This window comes from Cucumis sativus, chromosome 6 (genome assembly GCF_000004075.3).
Source record: "Cucumis sativus cultivar 9930 chromosome 6, Cucumber_9930_V3, whole genome shotgun sequence".
Lineage (NCBI taxonomy): Eukaryota > Viridiplantae > Streptophyta > Magnoliopsida > Cucurbitales > Cucurbitaceae > Cucumis > Cucumis sativus.
The window spans coordinates 15,546,314-15,558,492 of NC_026660.2; the positions used below are offsets into that span (position 1 = coordinate 15,546,314).

The window sequence follows — 12,179 nt, forward strand, 5'->3', positions numbered from 1 at the left end:
TTGGGCCACTTTTGTGTGTGGGTTGGTTGGTTTTGGGTTAACCATGTTTGGCCCAAAAATAAATATCTAATCATGGCTTGAAGTTCATGGCAACTTTAAATGTTACATTCGAAATAATGGGAGAAAAAAAATACTAACGAGATATTGTCAAAGGTGTGTTGTTCATATTCGAAAATTGTAAATATGGAAAAAGACTTTGAATATGGATTTTAAATTATTTTGTATATCATGCTTGTCTTAGCAGACATGTAATAGAGTGAGAAATAAAGACAAAGAGCAAGAATTGGAATGACGAACTGAATATGTAGTGGCCGATGTAGGTAAGTGAAGGAGTGGGAGCAACAATAGATGGTGTGTAGTAATGCTAATTGGTGAAAAAGAGATGTTCGATAAAAAATAAAAAGGTAGAGTGAGAAAAAGGAAACTTGAATAAGATAGTCAACAGGAAAGTGGATCGATGATTATCACATGAAAAATGGGTGTGAAGGAGTGCCTGTCGATGAAATAGAGTTGGGATCTATGGCTATATTTTGCAATATATTTTACATCTGACTTTGGGTGTGCTTAGCATATTTGACTTTATGTATAGAAAAACAATATGGTTTAACATTTGAGAGTTGAATATAAATTTAACTGTGTTTGTGAAACATTTCATGGTCTTGTATGATTGCTACGTCGTGTTATTTAAAAAAAAACGACAATTAATTTTGTATATTAACATTGATTAATGAAATAAAAGTGTTTTAAAATAAATTGTATTTAGTTAAACCTTTAAATTCTTTTAAAAAATACATTATGCTCTCTTAAAACCACCCATTTTCTCAATTTCATATCACAATTATTTTTTTCAAAAATTACATAAATACCAAACAATGTCCAGTTAGGATTTCCGAACAAAAAAAACATGCACACAATAATATGAATAAAAAACAATAAGAATGTATAGATAGATTTATATTCTTTTTACTAAACTATTCTCGATTTATTTTTGTCTAAATCTATAGGACTCAAGAAATGATTGAAGAGCATAAAAAACTATTGATCAGATTCTATAAGATCAAACTATAGGACTCATGAGTCCTATGAAATGATCGAGAATCAAAAGTTAGGAACACCTTTTTATTGACTATTTTGTTGGTATTTGTTATTTTTATTTATTATTTTAAACATTGCTTTCAAATTTCACACAACCAAATAATGAATAAGAAATTGAATTACATATAAATTTAAAACAGTTGATAACCTATTTTTTTTTGTTGAAGATAATTTATTTTTAAATTTACAACTTTAAAATATAAGTGACGTGAATTCTCATATTATAATAAATATATATTATATATATATATTTTGCTCGTTACTGTAGGTTGTTTTAATATTTTGTTATTTAAAAATGTGTCTATGTACTATATATATAAGGTGAGAATATATTATTTAAAAAAGTTAAAAAGAATAAAAAACGAAATGACCTAAATGTTAGAAGCCACGTGGGATATCTAGCACAATCCTTACAAGCAAAAAAAAAAAAGAAAGAAATTAAAAGTCGTAAATAATTAAACTAAAGGGGAGGGAATTGGAAATAAGCTAAAATAGAAGGCCATGTTAGTTTGGATCGTGTCAGGAATCAGGCTTTGAAAGCGGAAAGTAGGTGGGGGTGCCGGGTGGGGGGTATATTGGCAAATAGTTAGAAGAACAGGGGTATGGTGGCAAAATCTATATGTTAAAGTCGCGTCGTAGCCAGAGGGTCGGTAGAGAGTCTTTTGGTGCTCTCTCCGTCGCGTAATTTCTGTGTCTTTTCCTCGCTGCCATTTCTTCGTTTCTGTAAGGTCTAGTTTCTAGTTTGATTTTGGATTCCATTTCGCGATCTTCGATAACGATCGAGATTTTTGTTTGTTTGTTGTGAGAATTCATCGGAGATCAATTTGTCGAAAGAAGATTTTAGAGTTTAATCGATGGATGACGATTCATGGGATGCTCCTTTTCAAGTTTCGCGACGCTACCGATCTCGGTCCGGTACGTTGCCGATTATTTTGTTTTGGAAATTCTCTCTTTGGTTTTGAGTTTTTCTGGAAATGGGCGTTATGTTTTGATCGTCTTTTCTGTTTGTTTGGTGTAGGCGTGTACCAAGGAGATCATGAAGAAATTGAAGAGGAAAATTCAAAAGCTGAATTTTTATGTCCTTTTTGCGCCGAGGATTTTGATATCGTAGGTCTTTATTGTCACGTCGACGAGGAGCACCCGGTGGAAGTCAAGAACGCGGTATGAATATTTCATAATTTTGATTTATAACATAGATATGCCCGATCTATAACACTCTGTGGTAAGGAATGATCGCATCGTTTCGTGTAAAAATTTTGTTCTTCATAATCTGGAAATTTTGTGCTTTGGTTGAGATTATTACTACTTATTGTCACAATTGGTAAACGTGGAATTGCAATATTCTGTTATAATTTCCTTTATGAAATCTGTTCATTTTTTCCCCCTCAATCACGGTTTTGTCGATCTGTTTGGATTTCAGTTATAGCCTCTTTAACACCTCAATGTGTTGCTGTAAGATCATTTTGTGTAGGTGTCTAACTGCGTTTCTGGATAGCTTAATACCAAAAACCCTCGATGTCTCCTAGGTCTGGGTCTTGGGAGGTTACAGGTGCTCCTAATATACAATAGCAAAACTCTTATTAGATAACATGAGCTTCCAATTGACAATGGGAGGGTAACTCCTATCTTATGAAGATTGTAAGGTCTCTAACATGTTCCTCAAGATGGTGCCTTTTGGGTTCACTATTCTTGTGTGGGGTTTATGCGCTCTAGAACCATATTAGAAACGCTTGATTTCATCTCAAACCCAATTTACATGAAGATCTAGTTTTGAGATCCAACCCCATGTTTATGAAGTCCAAATGAGCTTTTGGTCAAAAAAGAAAAAAAGAAAAAAAGCTCAAAGAGACACCATTTTGAGTGGACAAGTGTAACTTCTCTCATTGTCAATCGGTTTTGATTTTTAAGATGAAACTTCAGGTTTATCTTCTAACTCTGACTCCTAGTTATCAAGAAGGGAACAAAAGCCTTAGGATGGTAGTAAACTATAGATAAAATATGACTAAGGAGAGAAGGAGAACAAAATTTTATCTGATCAATGATGTGAATCACAAGCCCTAGCTTTGTTCACTTTTCAGTTAGCTTATATTGTTTGGACTATGTTACTTCGATATGTGATGAGGAGAGGGAATAAAGGGACAAATTTAAAGAACTAATGTTTTTTATGGTGTGTGTGACGAGGAGGGCAAATAAAAAGGACAAATTTAAAGAATTAATGTTTTTATGGTGTCTTTCTTCGTTCTTCCTGAAATGCATCATCAGCACATTCTGTAACTATAAAGCTGGTCAAATGGGGAAATATTCTCCCCTACCGTCTCATTTTGTATATCTCTGGATAGCTTGATTGCTGTATGGTCATTATCAAGAATAAGATGCCATCAAAATCAATTTTTGCCTCACAACAGCAATATTCTAATTTCAGGTATGTCCACTATGCACAAAGAAGGTGGGGATGGATATTGTTGGCCACATCATCTCACAACATGGGAGCCTTTTCAAGATATCCTTGATCTTCCTTTGTGATAATTTGTCTTCTGGTGTTGGATATTGTTTTCATCCTAACTAACTCAACTTTTACTGATATATCACTTTTTCGTTTGCATTTAGAATTTGTAGTGTTGGAAATTTGTAAGGGCATGTTTGAGATTTATTTTGGAATAAAATCACTTTTTTCACGTTCAAGATAACTTATATTTTTAAATTAATTGTTCAAAATCACTTTCGGGTGTATGATTTTTTTTTTAGAACTGTAGAACCAAATGCTAGAATGGTTATATGAAAATTATTTTTAATAAATCTCTAGATCATATTTTATTGTTAAAATTACTCTCAAACATTTACAAATCTATGATGCTATGCAAAGCTTTTAGTCTTTGGATGACGATGGAGACTCGAGTCAATTCCTGAAATTGAAGGCCAATTCTTCTTGTCAGTCCTTTGTAATTTCTTTACTGTAGTTACTCCACTTCCTTTACTTAAAAATACGTGCAGCGACATAGGAGATTGCGAAAAATTGGATCCAATTTGACATTTTCAAAGCTGAGAAAAGAGCTCAGGGAAGGAAACTTGAGATCCCTTCTTGGTGGTTCTTTACACTCTGCCCCCACAAGTACTGAGCCTGATCCATTGTTGTTTTCATTTACTTCTAATCTGCCTACTGTCAGTAAACCTGACAGGGTGCAGTCTCAGTCATCAGCCGAAGTAATTTCGTCAAAGGGAAATCCTAACGTTCTTCCAGAGAGGAGGTAAGAAACACACCCCCCTACCCCCTCCCAAAAAAAAAAAAGAACAGAAAAAAAAACTCTTCTGCATGTTGATCAATCTAGATACTAAATGAAAATATTATTTCTGTGTTACTTGTCCTGTGTACTTTGTTTCTCATTGAATTCATACCATGTTATATCAGTTCTTTTTCTTGCTAACATGAGCATAGCTCAGTTTCAAATCTATACACCGGACCTTTGTTGTACCCATGAAATATATCTTACTTTTCCCCGTTGCAAAGTCTAAAACCTGAACTTATCATGGCAGCAATTCCTCAAGGTTGGCGTCTTCAAATAATAAGGATATAAAGGAGAAGGCTCAGAAATGTGAGTTTGTACAAGGGCTGTTGATGTCTACTATTCTTGATGAGTTATGATATGGTTATAGGGTTCGTCGGAAGAGGAGACCTTGCCAGTTAAAAGTACGGAACCATGAGCGTAGGTTATCAGGATGGATCGGTCTGATTTGAATGTTGCAGCAGGTGGCACGGCAATAGTTATTAGGTAATGTAAACCATGCAAGGTTCTATTATCCAAAAGTATATATGTGCATAAATGGAAAGATGGAAGTTCTTGTTTTTATCAACATTTTAGTATTATGATATGATAATGCAACTCTTAATCAACTCTCCCGATCCCCTAGAACTTAAAGAGTTTGCTTGGGAAAATAATGTTAATTTCAAGCTATTTAAAACGTTGACTTTGCTTAATAAATGTGTTTGTAGGCTTTGGTGCATTTTAGGTTCATTCTAAATTCTGGATTGAACTAAAGCATAGTGGCCTGTTTGGTATGTAAATTTAGGCTCTTGGAATCAAAATTATAACCTGTAATGGCCTGTAAAAGTATAAAATCGCATTTCAATCACTTCCATTTTTGTGTGTTCTATTAAATTATAAATTCTCCAAATTTTAATTTTCAATTCCAGAGTTTTGGCTAGTTGTAATTCTAATAAATAGAGAAAATATTGGCTAAAATATATCTTTAGTCTTTTAGTCTTTTATTGTTGTTGGTCCTTAAATTAGTAGAATATAAACTTGACTTTGAAAATAAAGCCAATTTTAGAGGGAAAAAATCTCAAAATTGTTTATGTTTTATTTATTTATTTTAGAGATTTGAATGTGGGAGATGGTAATTTTTTTCTGAAGGAAGTGTTCTTTTTCCCCTTGTAAATGCTAAATTATGTCATTTGTAATAATTTAATTTTAATAGTTTGCAATAAATTAATTTTAATATTTGTCAATGAGAAAGATTTTTCTTATAAGTTTTCCTGTAGGGTTGCAATATTTCAATTTCAAAAATCTAGCAACAAAAACATACAAAAGAATATTGCCTAACTTAAACGTTAAGGTTAAAAAGTTGAAAGTGCATAAAGAAAAAGGATACATAATAGATGGAAGCTAAGACTTTAGAGTTTTTGATATGTTGATAGACTTTTCCTTATATTCTTTTCTCTTCTTTATTTTTCGATAATTCAACTTTTGTCCATTATACTTGATGTTTAATTCGTCTAAATATTCGTTTTGATGTTTATTTAACAAATTCAACTTTGATATGTATCGTTACACTATCTTTCATTTTCTCTGGATTACTCTTTTGGCCTCCCAAGTTTCCCCAAACTAAATGCAGTTTTGATACAAAAATATTGCTTATTGTTTTTGGTCTTTTGATACCCATTTTGTCAATATGCTTTTGCTGGTTTATTTTGTTGTCTAGTTTTTGTTTTGTTGTTGAATGGTCATTTCTCTGATTATACTTTTCAACACACTTCCAGTTTCAAACTTCCAATTTGACTAATTGAGTTTCATAGATGAGATTTGAGATTTAATACTTTTTTTTTTGGGTTCAATTTTATGTAATAATTATGACTCTTTAGTTGACCTTGATAGTTGTTACTTCTTTTTGTTAAATGTAAACACCTATCGTTATGTAATATTTTAGTAATTTTACTGATATAAATTTATTCAGTAATTATTTATTGGAAAACTAATGCAGTGAATTAGATCAACTCAATGATAGGGTTTTGATTTGAGCTTCGATTTTATTATCTAAAAGGTATTTTCTATACTTAGTTGGTTGAAGCCGGCCTTATTCTTCTAAATATTTTTATTTAAGGATTTTTAAACAAATGAGAAAGATTCTATAAAGGTAACTTTATATTCAAGTAAGAAAATTTTAATGTGCAAATAAATAAATCAAAATACTTAGACATGCATTCCATTACGTGTTTATATAGGAAAATTTTCTACCATCTCAGACATGGCATAAACTTTTTTCTACTTTCTTTTTATTATGTGTTACTTCGATACGCTTTTAATAATAGTGTAAGACCTATTTACTTTAATGTGAGATCTAAATATTTAACGTGAACATAGGGTGTATGGTACTCTAATCGTACTAGAAAGATTCATGTACGTATATTCGTCCATTTTCAATAGTCCTTTTATAGTTTGACTCATGATAGAAAAAAAAAAATTTTGAAACATTTTTTAATTTACATTTTTACGTGAAAAAATATATTCTAACCTATATAAAAAATATAGGTGAAATATGTGTTGTAGCTAATGATTACATCAAAATAATTGTTATTCACTAAATTCATTATTGATGAAATTTAAATTGATTTCACTTTGCATATTATATATTATCATGTGACAAGAAAAATAAAATACTTAAGGAATGGATATTATACTAATCACAATGTGTTATAAGTCTATATTTTTTAAAAATAAAGAGACAAATTATTGGTCTCTATCATTTCTTACATTTGACTTAGAGTAATATTAGGATTGTTTTCAAATTTGATTACATTTAAAAGATAATGTAAGTAATTGATTAAGATGATTGATTGACTAAATCATGTGCTCTTTTATTTAGTTTACAATAATTGGGATAATTATTCAACACCAAATTATGCGAACCTCTCTTTTTTTATTATTGAAAAATTAGAATATGAAATCGAGGGTAGCTTCTAGAAATTTGTGTGGTTGACATCACTTGCAATTCTTGCTGTTCTTCAAAATAAATAAATTATTCATACTGTTTATTTAATATTTCAAGGTAAATGTAAATTTTGAAGCAATATTTTTTTTAATATAGTAAAATAAATTAAAACATTAAAGTTTAACATTCTAATAATATTTTTTTTCGTTGTATTTTGTAAATATTAATATTAAACAAATAAATCTATACTCTTTCATAAAACTTATAATTAATATTTAACTAGATTAAATGTTCAGATTAAAATAATATATCTTAAAAATAGGAAGGGATTAAAATTTAAGAAACTACAGAATCCATAAAGACTATTTCAACAAATAATATTTTATTTGAAATCATTCAAGTTGATTTATTTTTATAAATTTTAACAAACTTTTAATTTATTAATAAAAAATGTTGTGCTATGCTCTTGTTCGTCGGTGTTTTCTTCACATAAAAAAATTTGTTATAGACAAACACCGATAATTGTTTCTTTTTTAAGTTGCTTATTTTTTTCCTACAATTAAAATTACGGTGTTATTTTGTTCACAGTAACAAATTTTAAATTTCTAATCGATCTCTTTTATTATTGTTATTTTTTTAATTTTACAAAACACCTCATCTTTGTGATCTAAGAAAGCCGAGTTGAAATTTGAAATATTAAACTGCAATTTCCAGGGGAAATTCAAGAATGATATAGTTCAAAAAAATAATTACAAACTTATAGTCCTCTTTTTAGAATAAAGATTTTGAAATTGTTGGAAAAATGGAAAGTTACAAACTTGTTTAGATTTAATAAGTTAACTAATTATTCTTAAAAGAACAAGTTAATTAATTAAGTTTTATATCTTCTTTTTTAGAATAGTTTCAAGATTTGAATTTTTTTAATTACATCAGAACAATTTGATTGCGGTTAAAAATATTTTTTTTCTCTCTTTTGATTATATGTGTTCCTCTCCTATTTGTATAGAATTTTATAAAAAGTGATTATATTATTAAATTATTACTATGGATTCAAGTTTGTGCTTACTTTTGACTCGAATTTTCTATAGTTTCTAATAATTTTCTAATTAAATTCGAACAATTTTAAAAAATTGTAAGAGGAATTACATATATGTTAACATTTTAACATATTATTCCCTATTATTTTTCAAAATTGACCGCGCAAAGTTTTTAATCCTAATAAATGAATTTAACTTATATAACTTTTTTTTAATATATCATAGACTTTGTAGAAAAAATGTGCACAAACATTATAATTGAAGGAAGGAACTCGTGATTAATTTAACCTAACTAAACACTCCCACACTGAGGCAAAAATATCAAAATATGTAATAAGACCAATTCATTTTATTAGAAACAATAATAATACAACATAAAATTTTATTTTTACCCTTTGAAAAATACAATTCACTCACAAACATAGAAATTAACCCCACACACAATCCATGCCCCTTACTAGAAGAAGGCTAAGACACAGTAAAAATAACTCAGTATGCATATATTCATATATATATATATATATATGGTTTTATAATTAGTTGTATTCGGCAGGGTTGGCCAAGAGGTAGGCCTCGGCAGCTTTGAAAAGAGCCAATCCTTTTTCCTCCCCGATTTTGAGTTTCCCCTCGTCCAGTTGGTTGCCTTCTTTGGTGTGGTAAATGCTAGTGCTCTTCAAAATGGAACCTCCGTCGGGACCTTCCGTTACCTTAATTTCCTTAACAATTTGGTCAATAGTTTCTGAAATAAGGTCTCCTTCTAACACCGTGTATTTGTACGTTAACGATACTTCGTCCACTATGTCTAGCCTGTGCACTATAGTTTTCGATTCCCCTCCTGCAAAAATTTAATATATATTAAGAATACAACACAACTTGTCCGTATTCTAACATTTTATCAAAAAAATCAATGTGTTTTCTTAAATATAAAATTGAAATATGTATCAATAAATATTATATTATCTATTTATTTTTGTTTGTTGTTTTTTTTTTCTTTTTAGAATTTGGTTGGAGTTGTTTAAAATTGAAAAATTAAACCTTTAAGAAAGAATGCGTGAGAAAACAAATGCAATTTTAACCTTTTTTTTTTTTTTTAAGAAATATAATATTTTCCTAATATAAAAGAAAGAAAGGCCAATCTGAAACCACTTGATGGTTCTTGTTCCGGAGCGAAGGCAGAACCGTAGCGTAGTGAACAATCAACTACCTCATAATCAAGGCCTTTCATTCATTAAGAATGCTCTAATGATGCGTTAAGAATTGATGTGATAACCATTATTTGACTCTTTTCTAATAAAAGAAATTTGTTTTCTTATACTCTTAAACTAATTAAATTTGTTGTAAATAAACCACAAACAACACTCGTATAGTTAATAAAACATGATATGCACAACCTTTCAATTTTAGTATCCAATACAATTCTTTTTATATAAAAAAACGTTCAAACCAAGTGATTAATAACTGAGAAACACAGTTTTAAAAAGCTGTAAACTACGAGAAAAATACCAAAAATAATTAAGATGGTAAATATAAGACGAATTACCATGACTGAAGGTGATCTTCTTGATAGTTCCAGGGCCACCATCTCCTCCAACAATTTCAGTTTGAGGATGACTTGGGATAATCTTAGAGTAAAGGTTGTCAGCATCAAGAATAAATGCCTTAAATAATTTAGCTGGAGGAACCACTGAGGTTACTTCGTTTTCGTATGTGAAAATACCCATATTGCTATACCACAACTATGTAACTTAGCAAAAACTCTGTTTATTGCTTATAAAGGCTTTGGGTATGAGCTTGGTGATTAAGCCTAATGAATACATGCTCTATTTATAGTTGGAAAAATGAAGCCTTTTTTGCAATTTCCCTCTTAGATTTTAATAATTTAAAGTTTGTTTTAATTATTCTTTAAGTCAAGAGATGCCAATAGCGTAGATGGAATTCCAATATAATTGAGTTCCCATTCTTAATTTGTCACTTCTCTCTTCTTCCTTTATTTTTAATCAAATTGATCTTTTAATTGAACTCTTAATTATATTTGACCAATAATTTGGACTTAATGTAATAGAGTAATAAAAGAATGATATTATTTTTTAGAAAGAAAACAAGATAAAAATATACAAACTCAATAATCAATTTAGAAGAAACAAACAATCCAAACCAAAGAAGGTAAGTGGAAAAAAAAATAGAGAAAACACTTGCTCTACTCAATCCATTCTGTAAATGTCAAAGAGTGAACCACAATATTATTCGATTCACGAACATGAAGCTAAATAACGTTATTGACTATAATTAAATTAATCGTTTTAACATATATATATATATATATTTATATACACATAATAAATATAGATAGATAAAATATAAATTTTTGATATATTTTATAAATATGTTACAATAAATATAATTGTTATCCTCGTATTAATAACAAAATTGGGGGATAAATGCTCAAAAGAAAATTTGGTCTAAGTTTTCCACTAAATTAATTTGGTCACACAAAACAAATTTAATAGATATTACGTTATATATATAAATATATTAAAGCATGAGTCTCATCTTGATCTATTATATTAATGTATTTATTTATTGTGTTTATTGGTTTGAAACTTTGAATACACAATATAACGCTCTTCTCTATTGTAATAAATAAATAAAACGTTGTTCTCAAACTACCAATATTTTATTTATTGTGAACAATTATTTATTTATTTATTTCTAGAAGCACCTCCAGTCATGAATAAGAAAAATACTATAATAATTTTGACAATTTCTTACAACAATATTTAATTAATCATGATGATTCCCCTAACGATGTAAAACTAATGCGTTGAAGAATAATATAGTATAAAAATACGTAAACTAACGCATTTATAACAAAATATTAAACTATTTACAATCTGTGTAACAAAAAAAAAGTTTTTTTACAGAGTTATCATTCTTTTTTATTGAAATCAAATCTGAAAGATCCACGCTGTCTACAGTAAAAACAGACCATTGAAGAAGTCAATCTATGCTATGTACAACCAATATATACTCACTCCATCGTAGTCTACCGATGTCGAGACACTCACCAGATGAAAAACACAATGTTTCTCTCACTAGATTTGCATAAAATCTCACTCTCTCTTTAGGTGTGTTATTCAACCTATCTCTTTTTTCACTCTCTTCTTTTTATGATTTTGAGACCTAAAAAAAAGGAAGACGAAGATATGCAGAAATACCATTGATGCAAAAATTTCAACTTTGCCCTCAACTATAGTGAATTTCGATTGTGCTTGAGCCTTGAGGAGCACTAATTATGTATCTAGGAAATACACGTATAGATTGCTATCTGTGTCTATCCAAGATATATAGAAATAGAATTCTACCTATGTCTATCTTAGATAGACACAGATAACAGTCTATGTATGTCTATATCAAATATATTTATTTATATTTATTACTTTTCTCTTACTTATCTTATCTATTAGGTACTTAATCTCATTAGCAACATTGAAATACAAGGTAATGGATTGAAGTGAACAATACATAGTGAAGTTAGGTTTGAAATCATGTAGTTGTCGAGTATGAGATTTTGAGAAAATTCCCTGTACACATGCTCTCTATGAATGTTTAGTTTAGATACCCATTCTTACATAGCTAAGTTTTATTATAAAGAAACATTGTTAGCAATATATAATAGTTGTGTTCGATTTGAGTTTATTTAGATGGTAGAATCAAAGATAATGCCATGAAAACAAAATATAGCAAATTGCACTAATATCACAAATTTCTAAAATAGACAAGTTTCAAATTATAGTGAAATATTTATTAAATCATTGTAAAATATAGCAAAAATACACACGCAAA

General features: G+C 29.3%; 2 protein-coding genes across 2 annotated transcripts; one reads left to right on the top strand and one right to left on the bottom strand.

Annotated features, from left to right (window-relative positions):
* Positions 1 to 1,722: 1,722 nt before the first annotated feature.
* Positions 1,723 to 5,094, top strand: LOC101210389 (protein DEHYDRATION-INDUCED 19 homolog 4). The gene is made up of 5 exons (XM_011658975.2): positions 1,723 to 2,010; positions 2,114 to 2,256; positions 3,518 to 3,595; positions 4,081 to 4,340; positions 4,627 to 5,094. Exons 1-5 carry the CDS (start codon positions 1,950 to 1,952, stop codon positions 4,733 to 4,735), a joined length of 651 nt encoding a protein of 216 aa, XP_011657277.1. The 5' UTR covers positions 1,723 to 1,949; the 3' UTR covers positions 4,736 to 5,094.
* A 3,576-nt stretch (positions 5,095 to 8,670) lies between these two features.
* LOC101213949 (major allergen Pru ar 1) lies at positions 8,671 to 10,137 on the bottom strand. Its single transcript, XM_004151285.3, has 2 exons — positions 9,877 to 10,137; positions 8,671 to 9,171 (listed from the first exon to the last, which is right to left on the bottom strand). The coding sequence occupies exons 1-2, from the start codon at positions 10,055 to 10,057 to the stop codon at positions 8,873 to 8,875; spliced, it is 480 nt and encodes a 159-aa protein (XP_004151333.2). The 5' UTR covers positions 10,058 to 10,137; the 3' UTR covers positions 8,671 to 8,872.
* Positions 10,138 to 12,179: the final 2,042 nt, after the last annotated feature.